Below are 27791 nucleotides of genomic sequence, written 5' to 3'. Positions count from 1 at the left end.
CTTGGGGTATGCAAGACAAATCAGACTCCTGAAAGGGGTACAGTAATCTGGAAAGGTTGAGAACTACTGCTCTAGTGGACATGAACTCTTCTGACTATTTCCCCCAAACTTCACCCTTTCTACCCCATCCCCTCCAACCTGTCCCTTTCCCAGTTTCATACCAGCCCCGTTCTCCTCACATAAACGGTCCCAGTGTCCATTCCTCAGGCTTCTTGTCCCAGTCTCCTTGCCCAGCCAGCCCCCGTTTCCCTTCTCCTCACTCCTTGTCCAATCTTTGTCTCCTGTCACCTCCACCCCCACTGGCTCCCAGTCAGTCTCCTTGCCTAAACAGGGCCAATGTCTCTCCTCCAACTCCCAGGCAGTTTCTCTTTCCTTCCCTCCGGTTCCCTTTCTTCTGGTCCAACTTTTGTCACCCATGCATTGGAATCAGATGGCTTCCTTCTCCACATTATCTGGGTGCCAGCAGAGCACACTGAGACCACAAGAAGAACAGGCCCCCTGCTCTTGTTTCCACTGGCTGGGAACAACAGTTAGGAGATGGTCCTTCTGAGCCCCCATAGCCCAGGCTTGGACTATGTTCAGTTGATTTGTGGGGATAGTGCATGTGCAGGTTAGTCAACACTACAAACTGAGAGGGGATGGAGCAGGCTCAGTGAGACAGAATCTTTGGAGATATTTTAGCTGCTAAAATCTGAAATCTCTACTAAGCATGTGCAAACTGCAATTTTTCAGAGGTTATAACTTAGCCAAATTTGGTTGGATTTTTATGGGGACAGCCAAAGACACCTTCTTGACATAATGACGACCCCCTTCCAGACTTCGTCCCTACTCCAAAATATGAGGATGTTAGAACATTTCAATGAAAATGTCCTTAAAAATTCTGTAATGTGGACAGAACAATTTATTTTTCCTACCCTCATTCTCAGAAATGGCTGAACCATTTTGGCTGAAATTCCCCCCTCTTCCGCCCTCCAAAATAACCAGCCTAAGGCAGACATTCAGAATGGAAAAGTTCAGCCCAAATGGCGTAAAGTTTGGAGAAGATAAAAGCGACTGAAACAGATCTTACAATAGGAAGAGTTGGGCAACATTAGTAGTAGACACTGCTGCCAGCCCTACATATTTCATCTGCATCAGCTGAATAAGGCCAGCTTCAGAACTATGTCCGAAGAATCATTATTAGTTTAAAATCCTGCCCATCTGATTACCTGCACCCCAAGGGTGTTTATGGTAATTCTGCTTGTTGTTATACAAAACTATTCAGAAGAACTTCCCTTTTATTTGCGGGTAAGGATAATTACGTAGCTCAGACACGTGTTTATACTGGATCACAAAACTCTGAAATTATTAATATGCATGCTAGAAGATCAGTGCCAGAGATTTAAAGAGATTTATTTTTCTTAAATTTCAGGTTTTATGGCTTCCGGCATAGATATAGTTCTTGGGAATTGTCAGTTCAGGGCAACTGCACCTGTATTTCCCATTAGTGGTAGAGCAAAAGCACCTAGTCTCAGACTTCTGGCCCCCTGAACTGTCACATCTCTCTCCATTCTAAGTGGAGTATTTCCAGGCTGAACAGTTCCATGCCTTGACCGTGTTATTTTCAGCAAAAAAATAAAAGTCTGCCTAAATAGGCCTGCTTCATTGCTCCCCTCAGAAGATGTTATACAGTGTAATTGCCCAAGTTACAAGTTGCCACACAACACATCCCATGCAAGCGTATTTATTCTTAAAGTAAAAGCATTACAGAGAAAACACATTAAAAACAATAAACAAGCAATACACAGGCTAATAATCTTACCAGAGATCACCCCTCTATCTTGGGCTCTGGCAGGAGCACTTATTCAAAACCCCCCATCCAGGGGTTTTCCTCTCTTTGCAAGTTCCTTCAGCTCGGAACAATCATTCAGTCTTATGGGGCCTCAGTAGGCCAAGTCCTTCCAGTCCTTCCCTAAGGATTGGGGCCCTCCATGGACCAGAGGTCCTGTTCATTTGCTGGATCAGGAAGAAGGCCTGGAATCTGTTTAAAACCAGGCTGTTTATCCAAAAATCCTTTATTTGTCTGTCAGTCCCTGGAGAATTCAGATTGGGTCTTTGAACTGTTCTCCTTTAACAGGTGATCAAGAGACAAAAGTCCTCCCCTTTCAAGTCAGAGCTTCAAAAGCTGAGTCTTTAGGTGGTGGTTGCAGTCCCCTCCTAACCAATATTTCCTAGGAATTCCACTTCACAGACATTGTCCCAGAAGATCAGTTGTGTCTGATATATTTATTGTTCAGCATAGTCTTTTGAAGTTTACTTTATCTCCCAGATACAATCCTTCCTCCTCCTAAAGAAGTTCATACAATCCCACAATAGTACACACATACTTTGCATTTTAAATACAATGGACCCAAAAGGTTTTAAACATAATTCAGTAAAATGTAACATTTATTCCATAAGGTTTGTCCAGGATATTGCAGGGTACTGACATATCTGTCAGTGGAATGAATCAATATGAGGATTATGTAAGAGAGGCTCTTGAAGAATTGTTTGCATCAGTCTTCACTGCAGAGGATGTGGGATAGATACCTTCATGAGAATTATCCTTTTTGAGTGACAAATCTCAAGTACTGTCCCCACACCGTCAATAGAGGTTTCAGAACAAATTGATAAATTAAACAATGATAAATCATCAGGACCAGTTGGTATTCACCTGAGAGTTCTGAAGAAACTCAAACATGACATTGCAGAGCTATTAACTATAGTATATAACCTATCATGAAACAAGCCTCTCTACCAGATGATTGGAATGTAGGTAGCATTACGCCATTTTAAAAAAAGGGCTCTAGAGGTGATCCTGGCAATTATAGGCTGATAAGCCTCATTTCAGTACCAAGCAAATTGGTAGAAACTATAGTAAAGAGCAGAATTACCAGACACAGATAAACACAATTTGTTGGGGAAGAGTCAACACAGCATTTGTAAAAGAAAGTCATGCCTTACCAATCTATAAGTGTTCTTTGACTGTGTCAACAAGCATATAGATAAGGGTGATCCGGTACTTGGGTTTTCAGAAAGTCTTTAACACAGGGCTCCAGGTTGCCATGGCGCCTAGAAATTTAAGTCTGGCGCCTACTGTTTCTCCGGAGGGAGTGGCTGTTGCGCTCCGGTCAGGACACCACTGCGCCCATGTGGCAGGGCTGGGAAGGGGGAGCGTTGCAGCAACCACACTCAAGCCAGGGTGCCCCACTGCTGGGTCCAAGTTGTGAGAGGGGTCAGGGGAAGGGGTAGGACCAGGAGAGGAGAGCGCCCGCTGCGTTCCAGCCAGGGTGCCCCGCTGCTGGGCCCACATTGTGGGAGAGGGGCTGGGGGAAGGGAAAGGGCAGGGCTGGGAGGGTAGTGGAGAGCTGCTGCTGTGCTCCAGCCAGGATGTCCCACCGCTGAGCCCACATTGTCTGTCTCCTTAATTTTTGGGCTGGCTCCTAGCTCCAAAACAAATTTGTCAAGCCCTGCTTTAACAAGATTCCTCACCAAAGGCTCTTAAGGAAATTAAGTAGTCATAGGACAAGAGGAAAGGTCCTCTCATGGATCGTGCTAAAAGATAGGAAACAGGGTAGGAATAAATGGTCATTTTTCACAGCGGCACGAGTTAAGCAGTGGCTCTGTAGTGGGACCTGTGCTGTTCAACATATTCATTAATGATTTGGGAAAGGTGTGAACAGTGAAGTGGCAAAGTTTGCAGATGATACAAAATTATTCAAAGTAGTTAAGTCTGGGATGTTCTAGGTATATTTGGTCCTTTCCTCATTGCAGAGGACTGAACTAAATGACTTATTGAGGTCCCTCCCAGCCCTACTTTTCTATGAGTCTATATTTCACAAAGAAAAGTGGTTTTTTAGATTTCTGAGTTTACTGCTAAAGTTCTTTTTCTCATTATCTTCAGAAGTTGTTGTTATCATTGGCATGTCCTAAATAAAAAAGTACAAAGGAGAGGTCATGGCTGACAGTGGATGATAAAACCTTGCGAGCTTGCTTGCAATGGAACTCGGGAATTTTAAATAATCTGCTGATAGCACCCCTTCTAAATGCAAAGGCAAGAAAACAGCAGCCTATGATTTTGAGGAGGCTGAGATCCTCTGTCATAGGCTTACTTGTGCATCTTGCAGTCTTCAGCCACTATAATGATTTAAAGTACTCTAGAAAAGCATTGCAAAAACAAATGGTGAAAACACCTCACTCAAGCACCATGTGTGAAGGGGTGCAAAGTAGATATCTTCTCAGAGAAAGCAGAGTGTTGGGGTTAGAAAGTGCCAAGTGGCCATATGGTAATCACAGTCGTAGAAAATAGAAAGGTTTGAATGCTTCTGCAGATGACAGTAAAGACGGAAAGATGCTGATAATAGCAGTGGTTCTTTCAGGAACTTTCCTGAATATTGAATTTCCTGGTCCTATTTGTTAATCTTATTGTTTAAAAAAATACTTACCGTTAGTGAGAAAAGAGTCAAATATCAAAAGCAAATTACAGAAGTAACTCCATTCAATGTACATTTTCCTTCATTCTCCTGGATTTTCTGAATGGATAGTTGTATTATCTCAATGAGAAACATTAAGTATCCCAAGGAGAAATATTTCTCAATTTCAGAGCCGGGGGAGGAAAGAATTTTAGACTAAAATGAGAAATTACCTTCCATACTTGATTTTTGTCTATTATTTGAGCAGTGGTGTTTGTAGGTGATTCTGCAAGGAGGGAAAAGGGATTCGGTTTATAACCTATCCTTAAAAATGTGCAAAATCAGCAAATTAATGAATGTTCATTATTTATGGGATGGTGTAGAACTATGCTCTGTGTATTACTCATGATTTCTTTCATGCTGATATTTTGACTCAAAGAAAGACTCCTTGTGCAGTGAACGAAACTGAACTACAGTAAAAACAATCTCCTGGTTTAGGGTTATTATCTTACTCCCATTTCAAGTCATGGAAACAATCGTATGGATAACAGTCAACTGCCTAAGAGAGTTCTGTTCACTGTATTTGAAAAAGGCTGTAGGAAGATTGGCCGTCCCAAGCTCCACTACAGGGATTGTATCAAGCAGCACCTACAGTCTGCCAGGCTGGACTTAATGAACTGGGAAGATATGGCACATGACAAGCAAGCTTGGCACTCTGCTATGAAAGAAGTAAAAGGAGCAACAAAATATTGTCATGCTACCTTGGCCGACAGTCGGAGGGAACGTAGACACCAGCTTGCCCTGGCACATCTCTGAAACCCTACATAAGGAAACTGATTTCCAGTCATAGTCGTACTCAAATACGAGTGACGGTCATAGCATAGCTCCCATTGACTTCAAAGGTTTAGGACCCAAGTTCTTAAAGAAATTTCTCCTTTTGTAAACAGTTTGCCAAAATGGTAATTTTAATTTGTCTGTGTTTGAGACAGAAGTTATGGTCTGGGGTTTGAAGGAGGGGCAGGAGGTTAGGTGTAAGAAAATCAACGAATAGTAATAATTAAAAAAACAAAACAGACTTGAATAAAAAAAAATGAAACTATATTTTTTCCAAGTTATATATGTGAAAAGTTCTGTTGGTTCCATAACACTAATCAAACCTGCCTGTTGTTATTGAGCCATGCTACCAAACACATTTGCTTCCTTGTCTTTTGAGCTCAGTTATCTGGTGTCATTAAGATGCATTGAGTTTTATTTTTATTTTGCGTAAGATTTTCCAAATCCATTTTTTTTAAAAATCATGGTACACAGATTTAGCTTGTAACTGTTTGATCTTATTTAATTTTTCTCTAACAAAAACTTGAGCTTGTTTTTAATAATCATTTGATAAACAAGCATATGGATTTACCTCCACATGGGATTTTTATTACTTTGTTTTGGGGCACGCTACGTTTTTCAATAAAGAATCCTCCTTTCTTATTCTACATTGCAATCTTTTGTTTAGATGTTCTAAGTAATTCTGTATTTTGCTGCATTTTGTTTGTCTCACTAGAATCTGTTTCTGACTAGTTCATACTCTTTCTGGTCATGAATTTTAATTTTTCGCAGCCAGATTTCCAGATGTTCGCTTGCTTCAACTCTTTAGATATGGACATTAATCCCATAAAAAAGGAATGTTGTCAGACTCTTTCTTAATGTAAGCTTATCATGGTTCTGCTAAATTTCTTTCCTTATTATTTTTAATAGAGCCCATAGGATAACAGTATCTGTTGCTGATAACCCTGAGACAAACAGCTGTTGTATTTGGACAGGAGACGTTGAGCCTGTCAGCAAAGCGCTCTGAATATAAATTTGCAACAAAACACACCTTAACTACAGTTTAGTTTTCCACAAAAATTTTAAGTGGGAGGTCAGAAGTGTAGACATTTGTGAATTATACAATCTATGGAGTTCTCAAACTGGGGATCGTGACCCTTCAGGGGGTTGCAAGCTTATTATGGGAGGGGTGAAAGCAAGCTATCATCCCCCGTGCAAAGGGGACCCCAGGAAAAACATTTGAGAACCCCTAATCTAGTATATAAGGTTTATCTAGAGTGGTGATCCCAAAGGGTTAACTATTCCCTGCTGAAGGGTACAAAGAACCAGCTGCAGGGAGTGCATAGGCCTCTTAGTTGTTCTCCGGAACTTTTGTATTTATTGTTGTTATTTATTTGTTAAAGTCTTTGGTTGTACAGAAAATCTTCAAAGCATGAAGCATGCATAACTGATGCAGCAACATCTGCAGGAGAACCTGGAACAGTACTTCTTAGGTGTGAATTGTCCCATTCATTTAGCTGATGCTAACTCTGATGCAGATGGGATACTTTCTGTTTCACGTCTCATTAAAAATAAAATGTGTAAAAAAGGAGAATTAATATGAAGATCTATAAGTGTATTCTAAAGTGGAGGTAGAGTGATATAGGACTAGTTTAGATTGGTAGGAGGGAGGGAAATAAGGCTGAAGATGCATAAGTTAAGATGAGTAGGCCTTTAACAACACCTGGAAAGCGGCCATGGCACATAATTGGTTTCTTTTTCATGAAGCTTAGATTTCAGCAATTAGTAACTTGCAAAATATACTACATAAGCACATTAGTGAAGTTATTCAACATACGTGACTCTTCTTGTGACTACAAATGAAATAGGTTTATTTGACAAGTTTTTCCAAGAAATAACACTTGAAATTTCTTTCCTCCCTATTTTTTTTTAGCCCTGGAGTGAGATCTGAAGTAAACTCTTCTCCGTCCACCACCTCAACAGCGACTGGACCACCTCCCAAGCTTTGCTTGGTCTGTTCTGATGAAGCCTCTGGATGTCATTACGGTGTCCTAACTTGCGGCAGCTGCAAAGTGTTCTTCAAAAGAGCTGTGGAAGGTAGGATGTGTTTTGAAGAGTTTATTATCTGTTAAAAATTATAAAATCTATGTACAGTCTAATGCCTCTGTAGGCATCCTTGCTGCTCCCTAGAACTCCAGGGGAAAATAACTATTTCTTCTATAAATGCTTGTCCCTATATGTATTATACTGTGGGTATGCATGCACACCATGCACCCAGAGTCGGAGAATTTTGAAAGCAGTGTCTATTGGTCCGCTTATGTGCCCTCTCTCTCTCCTCATACCTCCAAGTGGAGAGATAAAGAACAGAGCTGACCAACCGCCTCTCTTAATTCCTTCTTACCACCACATGGCCTGGATCAGATCCTCCAGTGTCTGGAGTTTCATCTTCCTTTGTTCTTCAATCTGTAAATATATAGAGAGAGTAAATAGTTTGGAATTTTACTTAATAGTTTTAGCCAAGTTTTGTAGTTTTAGCTAAGTTTTAGCTAAGTTTAAATAGTTCCTCATCTTGGAGATTTACCCTCCCATACCATGTTAAGGGTGTTGAGCTACATCCAGGATTTTAGGCTTCAAGATCTGTACATGTTGCCCATGCTCCTTCCTCAGTCAGTGATGACTATCAGTGTTGCCTGTACTGCCATGGGGAAGCTCATGTCATGGCACAGTGCAGTATCTGGTGCACTCTTCCTAGTTGTACCCTTGGAGAGCAGAAAGCCATGAGACCACAGTCGGATCCAGGATCGGGAACCTTTTCTTCACTCTGTTTAGCAGCTTGATTCAGCAAGGATTGCACTTCCTGCCATGAGGTCCAAGTTAGGGAAGGGAATCTACTCCCATAGATTCCCAATCAGGATTTTGTTGAGAAGGCAGGGAGCATTCTCAAAACACGAGAGCAAATCATCCACTAGGTCCATTTCTCACAAGTTGGATACAAACCTGCGTAAGTCGAGCAGATCTTTTTGTTCTGCCCATGAGTACATAGGACATCCTGAGTCTCAGGGTAATGACAAGAAAGCCCATAAATCCAGGGTTCTATCAGTACCAGACCATACTGGGAACTGACGGCACCGACAAAGGGCAGCCATTGGGAGCTTCAAACACCAATAGTATCAGCTTTACCTAGCCTTACTGGGGCACAGACTATATCTGCTCCAGCTTTGTTGCTTTGGACACACAGGACCCCTCTTCACTCCATGGACAGCAGAGTCTCATTCGCCACCTGATCCTCCAATTTCCATTACCATGAGATCCTTCCCTGACGAGGGAGGGTCTGACTCCACAAGGAGATGCAGCTTATGGGAGGAGTTGGTCCCCCATCCCGTGGTCCAGTCATGGTTTCCTTTCAGCCAAACCATGGGTACTACTGATAGATCCCGAATTGACATTTTTTCTCTCAGTAGACTCTAAACCATCTGCAGAACCGATGTCTCCTCCTCTGAGGCATACCTTTCTGGAAAGGAGATATGGACTAGTCTGGAGCCAACCTCCATCTCAGCACCTGCCTGAGAGCTGTTGCTACCCCATGCTGTAGGGACCTCCACAAACACCATTTGACTCACCTTACTGGCCACATTTGGGTGGTACCACCCTGTAGAGTTGACATGATCTGCTAGGGAGTCAGTTCCCCCCCATCCACTGTGAGAGAACAGCCAGAGCTTCCTTCTGACCCCATGGAAGAGGAGTATTTGAGCTAGATCCAGCAATTCCTTTGGTACCAACAAGCCTGTCGTCATCTTACGGATTAAGCAGTTGTTCCAATATCTCCCTTCCCCCCACATCTGATAACCATAACCAGTTCCAGGAACTGTTTTGTAGGATGGTAGAAGCACTGCAGATCTCCCTTGAGGAAATTCAGGACCCCCAGCATAAATTCCTGGACATCCTACAGTCTTTCGGATCCAGCCGAATAGTGCTTCCTGTTAACCATTCTGGGACCAGTCAAAATAGTCTGACATATCCCAGCCTCTGGTGCCCCTACATATAAGAGGGCAGAAAAATGCTATTTTGAGCCAGCCAAAGGGACAGAATTTCTCTTCTCTCATTCTGCTTCTAACTTTTTGGTTGTCCAGTTGCCACGAGGACATCTGGACAACAATACCCTAAGTCTACTGTGGTTGACAAAGGGGGTAAACACCTAGATTTATTGGGAAGGATGGACTTCACTTCTTCTAATTGTCAGTTCGGAATAGCCAATTACCAAGCACTGTTGCCTAAGTATGATTACCTGAAATATTCTGAATTCATGGACTTCATCAACAAAGTTCCTCGACAAGACAGCTCCATTCCACACTCTCACTGAAGAACACAAGTTGGTTGCCAGGACCACTCTTCAATCAGTGGTGGATGCAGCAGACACACTGTGATGTGTCTTGAATCAATGCTTCATGCTTTGGGGTTTCCCAGAGAGATCCAGAACACTGTGGAAGACTGCCCTTGGATGAAACCCATCTCTTTAACCAGAAGTGGGATGAGTCCTTACACATTCTAAAGGACTCCAGAGCCACCTTCCTCTCCCTGGGAATATATACAGTGGCCCCAAGAGAAAATTCCACAGGCAGTCATATAAACTTAAACCAATGGCTCAACAACTTTACCATCAGTGGCATTATGACCCACTCTGTAAGAGGCAGTGCGTTCAGAAGTCCTGTTTCCCTGCACCTTCTGCCAGCCTCATCATCATCCCAACCCCAGTGCCCAGCTAAATGATATTTTTGACAGGAGTTCAAGAGCTGCAAACCTATGACGCCACCATCTGCCAATTCCCACACATGCTAGCACTCTTTTTCCAGATCTGGAGTGCAATAACAACAGACAAAGGGCATTAAACATCATCCATTCTGATTATGCGATCAAATTTACCCCCTTGCTCCCTCCAAATCCCTCATTCTTACCCCATTTCAGGGGCCATTCTCACATGAAGTAGAGTCCGTCTTACAGCAAAGAGCAATAGAGTGGGTTCCACCAAGGAAAGGGTGACACATCTTTTAAGACAGTGGCCCTTCAAACAGCTCTGCTACTTGCCTCCACACATCCTCCTCCTACTTGAGTTCTGCTTATCAGTCACCCACAGTGCAATACACATAAGAACCAGCAGTCAAAGAAGAAGAGAAAGTTACTTATCTTGGAGCAAGTGAAGATTCTTTGAGATCTGTGGTCCTTATCTGTGTTGCACTACCCACCCTCTTTTCCCTCTGCTTTGGATCATTCTTGAATTTGTGGTAGTGAAAGAATTGAAGAGGTGGTCAGCCCACTCCACTCTTTATCTCCATGTTTGGAGGCATGAGGATACATGCATGGGCCAACAGACACTGCTTTCAGAATTCTCTGACTCCGGGCGCATGGAGCATATGCATACCCACAGTGGAATACATATAGGGACCACCCATCTTGAAGAATTTCCAGTTACTATAAGTAACTTTCTCATATCTATACTCTATTCCTAGTAAAATAAAATCGATAGTGGTGTGAGTACCTAAAGCACGGATTACATTTACATTTATGTAATGTATCCATTCACTGACAGTGTGAGAGGGTTTATTGTTACCTTGGCTTGGTATTATTTGTTTTTGATTGCCTTTCTTTCATTGGTTGTGGTGTTGGTGTGAATTTTATGTAAATTTTGTGTTAATATGTGATAAAACTTGTATAGGGTATGTGATTTTGAATGTCAAAGTTAAAATATACTGTATGCCAGCTATGTGTGACATTCTATATGGAAATTGATAAGTATTTCTTAAATAATCCCATAATAGGACTATAGCAGTTTTACAATGTTTGCTGTAAATAATAATGTTCATCAGTCTGTTATACTATATAAATGTGTGCATATATTTCTTGATATCACTAGATGACAGTATTGTGATAAACAACTGTCAAGATTTCTCCCTGATCTCAGGAAAGCAACAAGAAAAACAAAAACAAGAAAAACCTATAGGCTTGATATCAGCTTTCAGTGTTTAAGGCAGTGCAAAAACCCCCCAAAGCACCAATATGATGTTGGCCTGCATATACAAGCATTATATAAAGGACCACTACTGCCTCTTTATATGACAAGCAGAAAGATGTGGGCAAGTTGTAGTTGTTGGGGAAGTTTTTTTTATTTAAAAGCTTACCATAATTCTCACACCCTAAGCTAGATAATGTCAGTTTTACCTTGGAAGACTCATGCTAGCTCTTAAAGGGCAGATGAAAAGGTTTGGTGTCTGATGTCTCTTGCTTGCAGCAATCATTACTCATTTTGAAGTGAATCATCCTAGCTGGCTACCCATCTTTCACAAACAACGCTAACATGGGTGGACATTATTCTCAATCAAAATATCTCTCAGGCTAAGGGCTTCTCCCTGGAAAACAGTGGGATACAAGTCTGTTTCACACAGGTATGTGGCTTTGGCCCTTGAAATTAAACTTGCATGCAAAGCAGTTCCCAGCTCTCTTAGCAAAATAAAAGGAAGCTTTTATGAAAGCCTGAGGCTATTCAGAGTTATCAGAAAAGCCGACTTGCAATCCTGGCTCCTGTCAGACAATGTAGAAAAAAATACAGATTCTTTGGAAAGTTGACGCAGTCTCTGAAGTATAACAGGAAAAAATACCACTTTGAAAATGGTAGCTAGAACAAGTACTGAGGTGACATCAGTAGTTGCTCTCAGTTGCCTCAGAACTATCTGCATAGTCTTCAGCCAGCCCTGTCTGGAATTAAACTTCCAGTTGATGCCAGACTCTTTCAGTTTGGGAGTATATGGCTTCGTAGAGTTTTGGTAAAAAATGAGGTCACTGAATATTGTCCAAAGAGGATACCTTGTGGAACTATGCAAGAATCATGGAACAACTTTGTTCCCTTCCCAGTCTCTAGCAACCCCATAGAAATGTCAGGACCTGAATGAAACTATCTATCATCTACTTCACATCCGAGACTTACAGCCTATTCCACATGCTATTTGTAGCCACAGACAATCAGGGATATACATAGCAGAGCTCTGTCTGATGCATCTGAATAAATTCCTAAAGGAAGTTTTTCTCTGTTACCCATTGTACTCTTCCATAGATAATTCTTCTGATTTGCATATAGATGGCAGTTTTATTTTTTGTCTTTGTCTTTCCAACTCTGATTCATTTTTACCTGTCCTTGAACAATTTTTCTTGTCAGAGTTCTAGACAGAAAGAAAAAGCGGAAACACACACAGAGTATTTCCTGTATTGATATCTGCTAGGCAGCGATCAATACAAACATTCACCAGATTCTATATATTTATCATAAAATCCTTACTCAATGCCATGTCAGTGCCCAAGGGAAGAAGATGGAGGATATAAGTAATACACACACATATATTTCATTTAGGATGTCCTTATTGAAAGATTCAGAGTGGTAGCCGTGTTAGTCTGTATACAGCAAAAACAACGAGAGTTCTGTGGCACTTTAAAGACTAACAAATTTAATATTTGCAGGCATAAGCTTTCGAGAGACTTCAGCTCTCTTCTTCAGATGCAGTAATACAGAAAATAGGTAACATAGAGGCATCTTATAAATATACAGGTGCATTGAGAACAATGGGGGTGGTGCAGTCCGGTACTTAAGACCTAATGACGACGATTGAGTAGGCGGTGAGAATGGGTGAGCAAAGTAATTTACCTTCGGTAGTGAGACAGATGAATGAAAGAGATGATCCTGCTTCCAACCCTGGAGGCACACTTCTGTGAAAATCCCTTGGATCTGCAGATGAAGAGTAGGAAAAAGTATCTTTGCTTGTTTTGCTAGAAAATGGTGAATGATGCATTTATTTACCAGTTGACGATTAATTTTTTTTACTTGTGATTTGTGTCAAGCTCTATTTGAATGGAAAGTCAAATTCAATTTTAAATGCACAAAAACATTATTTTAAGATTGATTGACTAGTTACATGTAACTACTGTACCTTAAATGTCCCACATGCCTAAGAAAAAGTTATCAAAACATGTTTTATATTTAAAACTAACCGATTTATTAAGAAAAGGAAGTATGATACATAGATAGAGAATTGAACTGATTACTTCTGGTCACCATGTTCTTCAAGATTTTCGAACTAGCAAATCTTATCCTCTCATCCTAGTTTTCATAGATTGGGAAAGGAAAACAAGCTTTTCTGCTTTTTCAGCTCCCATTGGTATCTTAACTTTAAATCAACTAACCATTGAACTGAACTAGTTGAATAAACGGAAATGAAGAAAATCTTCTTTCTGGACTTGCAGAAGAGGCTACTGCTGTCAAAAGCTGGTTTAACACTTCATTAAACTCTGGTTTCAGGTGCTTAGGCAGTGACTTCAGTGATCTGATTCTTTTAAAAATCTTGGCAGCAAACATGTACTGCTTAATTTTTGTATTTAATTTAAATTATTTTACTAGATTATACTAAATGTATACCTTAATAGAGATTATAATAATTTCACATATAATTTTAAGTATGTTTATTTTTAAAAAATAAACCTATATTTAATGTAAATTAAAAAAATCTAATTTACGAAAAATAAAAATCATCCATTTTTATCCACTCTGCTGCCAAGAGAGGAGAATCTGCCTGAGTGATCCGGAGCAAGGAACAGGGATGAGTCACTACCCAGACGCAAGGAGTTTTGGAGCATGTGGCATCAGTGGATCCCCTCACAATAGAGGATGGGATTGGACTGGGCTGTGACAGAGAACTTCCTTGGTGCAAAGCATATTTAGCAATCCCTATAGTGTAAACCTAAAAGAGCAGGGCCAGATTTTGAAAAATGCTCTGCAGCCAGTGGTTGCCATTGTTCTTAGCAGGACGATAGTGGAAGCCACACTCTTTTGAAAATCTGGTCCACAGTGTCATGGGGCCTTGTTTCAGGTTTCTGGAGCTGCTTTAATTAGGTAAGTTTAATTAACCAGGTTTAGCTATGTGACACTCCTGAATGAACTGTGGTGGGGATATAACATATGACATGACATGACAGGCCCTGTAATTTAAACTTTTAAATGTCACTAAGTGTATGTGAAGTAAAGGTCTATTTTTGCTGCAGTTTTAATACCTTCTATTTGTAATCCTTGCAGACTCTTTTAATGAAATAATGTTTATCCTTGTATAGTGTGGTTAAATGGTACTCCACTCAGAGTCCTTATTTGTAAGTATATGAGATAAGTAAGTACATACTCTGCATCTCCTTTTTTACAGGATTCCAAAAATAAAGTGAAAATTATTAAATAGTTATATCATCGTAACATGTTCTGACACATTTATAGAGATTTAAAAAAAACTTGATCCCTGCTGCAAAGAGCTTAAGCATTGACAAAAGAGAGGGTAGAGGAGGGACAAATAGGTTGAGAAGTCCAATAAGTCCTGATATTATCTTTAACTGAGAATAAGGTAGTGAAAGAGAAGTGGAGGAGACTGGCAAAGACCCAAATGGAACAAGTGGGTTTTGAGGAAGGATTCAAAGGAGAATGAATATAGTGAAAGATGGGAGGAGGGGTGTTGTTCCAGGAGGAAGGAGCGGCATGAGAAAAGGCACAAGCAAGAGTAGGAAGGTTTTGGAATTTCAAAAGAGATAGAACCAGTAAATTATATTGTGGCCTATTTGTGGGGGTCAGCAGATTTCTGTTTGATCTGTTCTGATATCCAGAGGTGGCATGCCTGCACAGTGGTTGATGATGCAAGAGTGGCTAGACCAACAACAACCTTTCACTGCTCTCATCATGGCCCAGTATAGTCCTCAGCACTACATTTGAAGCATTCGTATCTGCAATAAGCATTCTGAAAAACTTTGCAGTTTGCCTCTAATCACTTGCTACCTATACCACTGTATTGCTTGAACTGCCATTGTTTAGTTACAAAGGTGACTCAAAAGAGGTTTTTTGTACAATAGCTCTGTACCTTTGCATAGCTTCCAGGCTAGCATGAAGCAGACCAATTTGCATTCATCTTATTTCCATTCACCACAAAATGTTGATTTGGGGACACAGGTCTACTACAACATAGAAGCAATGGAGCATTCCATCTCAAAAAGGAGTGATGGTTCATCACTAATGGTAGACAGCAAAATAGAGTGCATCAACACCATGTGGTACCATCAAGAGGAGCAGCCATTAGCAACTACTTACCTGGAATATCATCTATAATTGTTCTGCAACATTCATGTTCTAAATTTGAGCATCTCTGTGAGAAAGCAAGGAAAATTATCCTTTTCCATCTTATTGCAGTGATTGGTATTTCTTTTTACTTAGCTGAGTTGCAATGTCCAGTTGTGTATTTCATTCATGTATATAAACATATATACATATTTGATAATGAGAACAAGTGTCCTGGTTGTGATGTCTATTTACTACTTTCGTTTTGAATGAAACTTGGTGACTGAGGGTCCCTGGGTTCCTCTTCTCCAAATAGAAGATTTTTGAAGCTTGTACAAGACTGAATGGAATGAGTTCCCTTAGAATATCAAAAAGAATCAGTGAGCTATCTAAGGAAGTAAGTCTGAGTGAAGCCACTGTAATAGTCTTTGTTCCCCAGCCTTCACAGCCAGTTATACAAGATGACATGACACATTCTTTAATCAAACCTTTTTGCTACTAAGCAGGCTGTTTTCACAGCTTAGGTATCAGGGAAAGATGAATGCTTATTTCCACCCTAGAAAATTCCCAGACTGTTCTCCCATAAGTGAAATATCTGTTGTCCCAGAAACTGGACATAGAATCAGAAGACTTTAAATTCAAACCGATTAAATGAGTGTCAATTGAATCTATTTCCTGGACACTTGATTCATTCTCAGAAAAAGTTGCAAAGGAGTTTTTTTAGTGAAATTACCTCTTTAGTGCAAACTACTACAGAAGGGCTTCCAGTTACTGCACTAAGCAATTTATGCCTGTTTTTAAATAAATGGACTGAAATATCCTCTGCCTGCTTCCTGGGTGGGGTGATAAGGGCGATGCATTGTAGCAAAAAATATTAAATTTCCAAGTATTTTTAGAAAACTTGCTGAATTCCTAATGCAAAAGTAAAAAGCTTTCTTCTGTTTCCCATTTACATTCTGCAGTAATTGAATGCTATGAGAATATTGCCAGGGCAGGGATCAGGACTCTAATAATCCATAATATAGAAAGTTGGATTCAGTTCTTACTCATTGACTACTAGGTCTTTCAATTACCATTTAAACAGCCTATGTATCAAGGACATTAGACCAGCTGAAGAGAGACCTGCTTCTTTGTCCTATTTTGGTTTTCAGACTTGAGAAGAAGCTGTCCTTTGATGATGATTGATGATTTCTGAACAGGAAAAGAAAATTTAGAAAATTAGTCATGGTTAAAATTCTCTAATATATGCTGTAGTGCTCCTCCTGTTTAAACTCTGTTGAGAAATGCATAGAATCATAGAAGATTAGAGTTGGAAGGGACCTCAGGAGGTCATCTAGTCCAACCCCCTGCTCATAGCGGGACTAACCTCAGCGAAATCATGCATCATGGAGGGAAACAACTGTTTAAGTTATGTAGACCAATTTTCTATGTCTCCAAGGTCAGTTTAGTTTTGGATTCAGAGATCCATAAAAATACCAAGGGATTTAGTCTGTCCACTACACAAGCTCCAAGGAGCTCTTCCTCCATATTTTAAAGTGCTAAAATCAATATATTCTGAAGAAGAATTTTGAAATGAACACACTCAAACTAGCTTTTCTGGAAGTTGGCCCTGGTGCTATCTGGCTTATCTTAACCTCAGAAATGCAGAGCTACATATTGCTATTTCAGAAATCTTGCTTTCCTATAAGCCATATAGTTAGATATTTTTAAACAAAATGCTTATGCATGTTTATTTTTTATTTTAATTGTCAAATTTCTCTCAAGGGGATTGAAGAGATGCAGAAGGGGATGACTTGTGACAAATTTAAGAGAAAAATAGTTTAAAACCTTACCTAAATTTGTCATTAAGAAACATGACTTTTAAACATTTATTTGTATTGAGTTCTTCATATATCTTGCTTAGGAAATGTGTGTGGTAATGGGGGAAATTGTGGATACTGATACTACTAGAACAAGTCTGCTAAAAATGAGATATGGTAATTCAGTACTTTATACACTTCCCAATTTCTTAACCCTAAAACCAGAATGAACTGGACAGATTTATCCACTATTTTAACTGTATTTGTTTTCTCTTTTTGTAAATACAGGACAGCATAATTATCTGTGTGCTGGAAGAAATGATTGTATCATTGACAAAATTAGAAGAAAAAACTGTCCAGCCTGTCGCTACCGGAAATGTCTTCAAGCTGGCATGAACCTAGAAGGTAACTTAAAATACCTGAATGGATTGTTTGTCTCTGAACATTTGCTTTTGAGATACAAGCAGGCATGTGAGCAATGCCTTAACATCTTCAAAATAGTTATTCATTATTTTATGGTATGCCTCCACATTCTTATTGGCAAAAATTAAGATTTTCTTTGCGTGCTGCTTCTAATCTTTCCTCCTCTCCTACAATAGCTACATCTCTTATCATATGCTGTCTTTTAACAATCCACTGATATGTTCCAATGCACCAATGTCCTGTTTTTATTCACAAATATCACATGCACAAAAATGAGGACATTCCTTTCCCTCAATACACATACTCACACACATCCCTTGCCCTCTTCTTATTTCACTGAACCTCAGACAACAGTAGCCTCACCATAGGTGGGATGAGGAAAGCATCCTACATATCCCATATAATGTGCCTCTTGAAAACTCAAATGAAGGAAAGCCCAAGGACAGAGAACATGAAGTAGATTTGTGCTTCTGAAGTTAAAGAACGGAAAAGTCTGGGTGGAGAGGCACAGCCTTCTGTGCGAGCTGTGGAAAATTAATACTAAATTTGGTCCATAAAAACCTTGTGTTGAATTTTCTGGAAATATACCATTAATGGATATACATGTACTAGTGTGGATTGCTTTCATAAGTCATAGATGGTTACTGAGAAATCCAAAACCATATCAGCTACAAATGTAGTGGTTAGCTGCTTGTTTTCCTGTCATTCAGTGTCAACCATAATCACAGCAAACTTTTTCTTCTAATAAATTAGTACAACTCTCTATTTATGCTTGATATGTTTCCTTTGAATTGTTGTGGTTAATGTATTTTAATACCAGGCATACGTAGGTATGTAGGACTGGAAGGACTTCCTGGCTCATAGTCTGATCCCCTGCAACTGCAGGCAACCCTGTTATATAATCCCATTCATAGATTTATCAAACTCCATCTTAAAACTGGTTAGGTTGTTTGCACCCACTACTTATTGGAGGGCTGTTCCAGAAACATACTACTCTGGTGGTTAGCAATCTTCTTCTAATTTCCAGCCTAAATTTACTTGTGTCCAGTTTATACCCATTTGTTCTTGTGCCAACATTATCCTTTAGCTTAAACAGTACTTCCTCCTTCGTGTTTACCCTCTGATATATTTATAGAGAACAGTCACATTCCTCCTTAGCCTTCGTTTTGGCTTGTCTTGCAAAACCAAGTTGTATTAGTCTCATCTCATAAAATAGGCTCTCCTTTCCCTGATCATCCTAGTAGCCAATCTCTGGTCCTGCTTCAGTTTGAATTCATCTTTCTTGAACATGAGTTATCCATAGTAATCCAGACAGCATATCACTTATCACTGCTTATGGGTGCAGATATCCCAAAGATATTGTATAATCAGAATTCTTAGATAATATGTAAAATATATATTTTTGGATGTAAATAATTTGCATTTGATTTTAAAACAAAACATGAAATTTGAGTGGCAATGTAGATTTTGGAAACCCAAAATAATGGCTGTGTGTTGATCTAAGAAAAATAAAATTAACAAAATATTAAGTGAGGGGTTACACTTTGTTATAAAATGACTTGTGGCAAACCAGGAGTCTGGTTAAGTGAGATTTTGAACTGTTACTATCCAATATAGGGACAGGGATTATTACTCTGTGTTACATTACTCTTGCATTACTATTATGTTTTTAATAAAAGGCAATAATCCATTTCAAGAAGCAAAGTTACTTATGAATATCCACACTTTTCTCATGTAATTGCAGTCATATAGCCTTTCATCTTCCTTCTTCACTAACTATCTGAGGCATGACAAAACCCTGTTCTAACTGCATACCTTATTATGAGAATGCTTACTTAGCTCAGTTTTCACGGAATGCGTGGCTTTCTATGATAAATCGCCAAACAGTATGAGAAAGATTGCAGTCCAAAATAAATCCTAAAAATTAGTAGGATTATCAACTATTCTCTTACTGGAATCCATTTTCGCTTATCAGAAGGCTCCCAGAAGACAATAAATATATCTGCTTCAAAAGTTGAAACTCTTGACTACTTTGCTATTAACTTATAATGAATTTGGTTCATAAGGCATTTGCTGACATTTTACAACCTGATTCTGCAATTGCATATGCACAGGCAGATTCTTAAGTAATATGAAGTTACAGTGAAATCGCTGGAGTTCTGCATGAACTAGAGCAGACCTACATAAACAATTAGGGCCAAAAATACAGAAAGCAAATGTGCTAACAAAGTTGCATTATTTCTGAATTGCCTGCTTTAGGTTCAAATCCTAGATTTGGCTTTCGGTGATTAAAAAACATACTGTACAAAATTATTGTTTGTGTTAACTGGTCACATGTTCCTTCTGCCCTTTTCTTTGCCAAAATACACAATATATTATAATTTGCATTGCAATTTGTTCAAATAGAGGAATGAGAAAATTCATTTATTGAAAATATAGGGTACAGGGAGAGATTTCAAACTCAGATTCTGTAGTCCTGGAAAATAGAAAAAATATTTTCTGCCAGCATGGAAAGTTGCTATTTTAAAACTTGTTTATAGGTACAAATAAAGAATTGGAAAATAATCCAGCACAGGCGTGCATGCACACAGAAATCTTTTGTGTGCTAACAAACCAAGTGTATGGAGTTCCTGGTGAAACACCTTTGGCAAAGAGTATGTCTACACAGAGGCTTGGGAAGATGCTTCCCAGCACCAGTAGACAGACACATGCTTGAATTAGCTTGCTAAAAATAGTAGTGTAGGAGTGGCAGCATAAGCCGTGGTTTGGGTTAGCCACCAGAATATGTACCCAGCAAGTCAGGCAGGATAGTACTCGGGTGGCTAGTCTGAGCCACAACCTGTGCCACTGTAAGCCACACTGTTATTTTTAGCATGCTAGGCCAAGCAGAGCTAGCGTGTCTGCCTATCCACCATGAGAATTAACTTTCCAGCTGTTGTTTTGACATATCCAAAGAGAATATGAGCTGCTCACTCATCCAAATTCAGATTTTTGGCCCTTTGCTTTGAAGCTTTTGTGATGGCAAAAGTGACTGGCAGGACTAGTAGTTTAAAAGGTGTGACAGGGTTAGACCTGATGGCTACAGGAGAGTAGTAGAGGGGGTCTATATTAGCCCCAGAATGAACAAATCCCTGTTCCCTGGGTGATCCAGCTGGGGCTACTCTGGGGCAATTAGGCCAATTAAGCCAGCTGAGGCCAATCAAGGAGCTTGCCCCAGCAGTTAAAAGCCTCCCTGTCAGGCAGAGAGGGGCAGCTGGAAGGGAGTTAAGAGAAGGAGCAGAGCGGAGCGGAGCTGAGCTGAGCTGCTACAGGACTTGGAGCAACCACTGCCACCTATTACAACCCCAGAGGTACCAGAGACGAGAGGGGGGGTACCTGTCTGGCTAAGACCAGGGACCCAAGGCACAGGCCTGAGGGAGAACCCCTCCCCACCCAGTTCCAGGAAGTGGACGGCGAGCAGTGGGGCCAAAGAGAGGTGACCCAGGGGAGGGAGTGAGTCACGGACTTTTGAAGACTACTCCACACAGGGTTCCTGGGTCGGGGCCCAGGGCAGAGGGCGGGACTGGGCCCCCCCCCCTTTGCTCCCACCAGGCACGCCATAGGCATAGCCGAAGAGGGCACAGTACCCACGAGAGGGTTAAACTAGCTGCCCGCGCCATAAAGGGTATTACAAGATCTACTATCTCAGCTCAGTTAGTTTCTTCACAAAACAACTTGTGCAGACTTTCAAAAAAAGTGTATTTCTCTTCTTACAATATGGCTTACATCCTAAGGTGCAAAGCAAGATCAGTTGTAAAAGTTAAACATAAACTATCCACAAAGAAATATGTTGTGTATTCTCTCTCTCTTTCTCTCTCTCAAACAAAATTGTGTGGCATTCTGCTCTAGTTGGCACAGGCCAAAGATTCTTGCTGACTTGAACTTCATAATTCAGAGGAAGTCACAATTATGGAAATTGGCAAATGTAATATATTTCGCACCCTTCTCCAAGTTAAAAGCCATCATTTAGATGGGGATCAGTTCTGCCTTCCAAACTACTTATCTAGAAGCTGAAGTGTCTTTCTGTTTATCTGTATTTGAGTTTGGTATGCAGTGTTGTAGCCGTATCAGTCCCAGGATATTAGATAGGCAAGGTGAGTGAGGTAATAGCTTTTACTGCACCAACTTTTGTTGGTGAGAGGCAAGCTTTTGAGCTACACAGAGCTCTACCTCAGGTCTGGGAAAAGTACTCAGTTGCACAGCTAAATACAAGATCGACCTGAGAATTGGCCAGCTCTGTTGCTGGAGGCATGTGGTAAGGATTTTACCTTGAACCAAGTCTAGTTTAAGTTTTAATTACTAGAAAGCATTTTATCTTTATTTCTTTTGCAACCATTTAATGCCTTATACTAGTACTCACTTAAAATCTATCCCTTTGTAGTTAAATAAACTTTTTATTCTTTAATCAAAACTAATCTAGTGTTGTTTAATTTGAATTGTTTGGTAACTCCCATTGAAGAAGCAAACTGTTGTATATTGACCCCTAATATCTGAACTATCCAGGAGGGGGCTGGACAGTGCAGCACACATTTTGGGGGAAAATCCAAGACTGTGTGTGTGTTGGGGGTCACCCTATTTGTGGTAACCAAGGCTGGTGGAAGCCAGAGTGTGACTGAAGTGTTGCTGACAGGCTGCAGCTATACAGAGACACTCAGGATGTGAGTTTGTGAGGGCCCAGGTTGGGAGCGGCAGCAACAAAGCAGTGGGAGGCACCCAAGGTTGCAGGACAGATGGTGATTCAACTACTCTGGGTTACACCCTGGAATACGATAGTGAATTTTGAACTCATTCAGGGGCTAATATGGAAAGTGTAAATTAAAGGAGTTGTTGGAACTTCTAGTTTAAGCTTCCATTTTAAGATACTTTGGTTAATGAGGTAATATTAACTTGTCATATTAAAAGTGTTAGACTAAAAACTACAGAAAGGCAAAATGAACTATTTCGGTTTTTGGTTAAAAAGCAGGACATGACAGTTGATGAATAGTTAAATCATCCTGATCTGATATTAACTCTAAAAAAAGATTAATATAGCAACACCACTAGTATCCAGGGTACTTGATTGCAGCTTGTACTCTAGTTTCACTGCTTATAATTTGGCTTCACAACCCATATTATAATATTGAGTTTCCCTGTGTTCCTTGATAGGTTTTTCTTTTAAAGGCTTTATACCTTGGTCCTAAACTAATTCTGGATTTAACTGTAGCATGTTATATACTGTCTGCTCTCGGATTTTTATTTCACGATTCTTACAGAGTTCATGGACTTAGTATGGGAAATATTTTTACAAAAGCAAGTAATTTTAACAAGTAGGTTTTAATTTGAGTATGATCTATCTTTTCCTGATATACAGTAATAGACGTGTTGCCTTGTTAAGGGTTGTAATGGCCCAGTAGTTGGTAGTGTTTACAGTAATAGAAATGGGATGAAATTTAATAGTGCAAAGTCATGCATTTAGAGACTAACAACAAGAATTTTTGCTATATACTGGCGTTTATCAGTTGGAAGTGGCAGAGGAGGAGGAAGACTTGGGTGTATTGGTTGATCACAGAATGACTATGAGCCACCAGTGTGATGCAGCTGTGAAAAAGGCTAATGCAGTCCTAGGGATGCATCAGGCAAGGTATTTCCAGTTGAGACAGGGAGGTATTAGTACTATTATACAAGGCACTGGTGAGGCCTCATCTGGAACATCATGTGCAATTCTGGTCTTTCATGTTTAAGAAAGATTAATTCAAACTGGAACAGATGCAGAAAAGGGCCACTAGGATGATCAGAGGAATGGAAAACCTACCTTATGCAAGGAGAATTAAAGAGCTTGGCTTGTTTAGCCTAAGTAAATGAACGTGGAGCAAAGATATGATTGCTCTCTATAAATACATCAGAGGGATAAATACTAGGGAGGAGGAGGAGTTATTTAAGTTAAACGCTAATGTTGACCCAAGAACAGATGGATTTAAACTGGCCATCAACAAGTTTAGGCTTGAAATTAGACTAAGGTTTCTAACCATCAGAGGAGTGAAGTTCTGGAACGGCCTTCCAAGGGGAGTTGTGGGGGCAAAAAACCCAACTGGCTTCAAGACTGGGCTTGATAAGTTTATGGAGGAAATAGTATGATGAGATTGCCTGTAGTGGCATCTAGCCGATCTGCAACTGCTAAGAGCAGATATCTCCAACGGCCTGTGATGGGACACCATATGGGGAGAACTCTGAGTTGCTACAGTGAATTTTTTCCCAGGTGTCTGGCTGGTGAGTCTTGCCCACGTGCTCAGGGTCTAACCGATCACCATATTTGGGTTTGGGAAGGAATTTTTCCCCTTGTCAGATTATCAGAGACCTGGGTTTTTTTTTCATTTTTCTCTGCAACGTGGGGCACTGGTCGCTTGCAAGTTTAAACTAATATAAATGATGGATTCCCTGAAACTTGAATCATGATTTAAATCTTTAAATCCTGATTGTTAGTATATAGAATGTAGATATTCAGGCCCGTCTGTAAAGGCCCATGTTTTGTAACTATACCCTTATCATTTAGCTGGTTATAGGGGTATAAAACAAAGAATCAAAACCACAGGCCTTCTCTCACTGGGACAGTCTGAGCCCTTGTACTTTGGCTCAGATGCAGGAATGGCAGCCATAAGCTGGGAAGCGTGCAGTCACATATGCACATTCCAACATAACATCTAATACAAGGCTTTTAAGACGGTGATCCAATCTAACACTTCTGGATAAAGAAAAGATCCTAGAATGTTTAAAGGAAACTTGGTTTGATAGCATTCTGTCTGGCAAAAGCATTATTTATCGACAGTTATGGTTGTAAAATCTACACTCCTTATTGTTTGTCTTTATGGTACCCGATTCTCTATTATCTATTTGAATGATTTCTGTCTGGTTCTTTGATTGTTTGTCTGTTGCATAACTGTGATCAGTTAAAGTAGTGGGATATGATCGGTTAAAGAATTATGTAACAGTATATTAGGATTGGTTAAAGAATCATGAAATATTGTTAAAGAAATGATAAAAACAGGTAAAACGGGAAGTAAGGGAGAAGATTTATTGGTGTAAAAGACTGGGGAGTCCTAATGGATGCTTGCTTGAAAAGATCCCAATAAACCTGTTGTATTCCCTGCTGCTGGACTCTGGACTTCTGTTTCTGTCAGCGAACTAAGGACTGGGGAGGTCCTAACACTGATTTGAGGACCTCAGTAACTCCGCTAGAGGTTATGGATCTGTTACAGTGGTGAGTGGTTCTGTGGCCTGCAATGTGCAGTGGGTCAGACTGGATGATCATATGATGGTCCCTTCTGGTCTTAAAGCCCACTTTACAGAAGGTTTCGGCGTACATTGCAAAAGTACAACTTTCAATTTGGAGTGAAAAACAAAATTACATTTTTAAAATGGATTTTAAATTACATTGTAGTATTATGTTTCTTTTCCAAACTTGTTACTGAAACACAGATTTTTATTTTAAAATCTGATTTGGTAAACCTTTCTCATAATGCAAAATAGTGCCTCAGGAATGCTGAAAAATGAGAGCTATTTAAAACTTCCAAGCAATTCGTTCAAGAAAAAAACCTAATTCATAGTTGCAGAACATATTTATATTCACACCCTACTTTATTGCGGATTAACTTTTATGTGTAAACAAACCTTAAATATTACTGTAGCAAGAAACATTTACTGTAAATTTCTAGAGGAGAGGGAAAGACTTGTCAAACTCTCAATTTTTTATATTGATCATTTTAGTAATGTTTATTTTGGTAAAGCTATATTTTTGTGCTAGATGTTTACAAGAAGTGTCAAGAGCTATGTACTTTACATTTCTTATTATTTTAACCATAAACATGTTCTCCAGCCCATCAGATATTTTTACTTAGAGCCAAGCAGTTTTATTAAAAAGTGGTAAGCTCTAAATGACGTAGTCAGAACAAGGCCGTAAAGATCTCCAGCACTCATAACCATTGAACACTGAAGGTTTATTGTTGTCTGTGATGTTTTGCTGCTTCAGAATTCTTGCAGTTATAGCGCAGCTTTTTCAGTCCAATCTTTAATTTGATAAGTGTACTTTTCTTCTTACCACAGACCGTAATCTGTCAGTTGTGGCGCTTCATTTCTGTGATCTGAAGGGAGTCAGATAAGTGCGAAACAGATTAATGGAAGCTCTAACAAATCAGAACTCAGATTACAGCTAGTGTTAGACTGTCCCATAAATCTACCCATTTACCCTGATTAACAGTAACTGTGTCATTAAACATAAAAATGGCATTCAGTGAATAGAAGTTGCTGAACATGTACAGATGCTCACCCTGGAAGTTCCAGGTGCTGTAGGTAACTTCAAGAGATTCAGCAAAATTCATATTTTTTTCTTTATTTATGATATATATTTATCTGCAAACTGGAGTTAAATATTAGTTTTAATTTAGTGCTTTGAAAGCTACTATTTTTTTTAAAGTTAGAAAAACAGAATTACATAGCAAGAAAAACAGAAAAGCTTGGACTTAAGGCCAAATGGAAAATTGAAAAGCGATACAGAGTATCGTATTTTGTATTCAAGAACTGCACCATGTAGGCACACAGTCTGTTTTTGATTTTTGCTAACTTTTAAAGTAAAACTTTCCAGTTCATTTTAAAATTGCATTTATTAGCTGGAAGTGATGTGCAGTATGACTAAAGACTTAGGCAGAAAAAAAGAAATCTGACAAAACATTCCACTAGCCAGCAGGGATGTCATGTATAGAGAAGTTAAATTATTTGCAGGAAGATATTGATAGTATTTTTAAAATTAAATGATGGATTTGCAGTGAGAACCATGTAAATAATTACATGAAAGGTTTATGGTCCCATTTGTTTTGATGCCTTCAAGTTCCATCTAGGCTCAGTCATCTTCCCTGTTATAATTCAACATCCGTGTGAAACCATTGGGAGAGCTATTGAAACAACACAGGTAGAAGTTCCAGAGGAATTAAGACACACAGCTCCACATTTTTAAAACAGACACGTGCAGACACCATCTCCCAGTTCTCTTTCTGCACTGACTTCCTATTGAAAACAGTTCATATCAATGTCTCTATTCTCATATCCAAATCCTCCCCAGGATAATAGGATCCAGTTGCCTTAGGGATTGTCTCCCTCTGTGACCATGACTTCCCACAATAGCTTCTTGCAAAGGTTTTACCACAATGACAGGGCTAAAGAGCTACCCAGAACTTTGATAAAGAAAAAATAATGTAGAACTGAGTGAAGAAAATAGAACAAAGGACTGAAATTGAAGAGCGAGAGTAAGAAAAAAGAGGAAGATTCCAAATAAATAAAATAGCAGCAAAGCCCACACATACAGGGGACAGTCTTTATGGAAAAGTGTATTGAAACCCTGGATTTGCATCTCTGACAGGGTTACTAGCGTAGTGTATGAGGGAAAGCAGTAGACATGATATATCTTGATTTTTAGCAAGATTTTCAACTGAGTCCCCCCGTGACATTCATGTAAGCAACTTGGGAAATGTGGTCTAGATGACATTACTATAAGATGAGTGCACAGCCGGTTGAAAAATTGTACACAGAGTAGGTATGGTTCATTGTCAAATTGGGAGCATGTACCTACTGGGATCTTACCAGGGATCTGTCCTAGGTCTGGTACTTTTTAGTATTTTCGTTAATGACCAGGATATTGGGACAAAGAATATGCATATAAAATTTGGAGCTGACACCAAGCTGGGGTGTTGCAAGCACTTTGGGGAACAGGATTAAAATTAAAAATGAAAATGATAAACTAGAGTATTAGTCTGAAATAAACAAGGTAAAAATTCAGTAAAGAGAAGTACAAAGTACTACACTTAAGAAGGAAAAATCACAACTACAAAATGGGGAATAACTGACTAGGTGGTAGTAAAGGATTTGGAGGTTACAGTAGATCAGAAATTGAACATGAGCCAACAATGTGATTCAGTTGCTAAAAAGGCTAATAGCATTCTGGGGTGTATTAACAGAAATGTCATATGTAAGACAGAGGAGGTAATTGTCCTGCTCTACTTGGCACTGGTGAGGCCTCAGCTGGAGTATTGCATTTGTAGCCACATTTTAAATAACGTGGCAAACTGGAGAGAGTCCAGAGGAGAGCAATAACCAATGATAAAAGGCTTTCTAAAACTTTTATGAGGAAAGGTTTTAAAA

General features: G+C 39.6%; 1 protein-coding gene across 2 annotated transcripts in view; it reads left to right on the top strand.

Moving 5' to 3' along the window:
- Positions 1–27791, top strand: part of NR3C1 (nuclear receptor subfamily 3 group C member 1) — a 155385-nt gene that overhangs the window by 90978 nt on the left and 36616 nt on the right. For both annotated transcript variants that reach the window (XM_067566754.1, XM_067566752.1), the window contains exons 3-4: positions 7177–7340; positions 17454–17570. In XM_067566754.1, the coding sequence (XP_067422855.1) occupies positions 7177–7340; positions 17454–17570 (281 nt within the window). The remainder of the gene's footprint in view (positions 1–7176; positions 7341–17453; positions 17571–27791) is intronic.

This window comes from Emydura macquarii, unplaced genomic scaffold, assembly GCF_026122565.2.
Source record: "Emydura macquarii macquarii isolate MOO-44397 ecotype Brisbane River unplaced genomic scaffold, CSIRO-AGI_Emac_v2 contig_2768, whole genome shotgun sequence".
Taxonomy (NCBI): domain Eukaryota; kingdom Metazoa; phylum Chordata; order Testudines; family Chelidae; genus Emydura; species Emydura macquarii.
The sequence above is the reverse complement of the archived record's forward strand: the minus strand, read 5'-3'. Positions and strand labels throughout refer to the sequence as shown.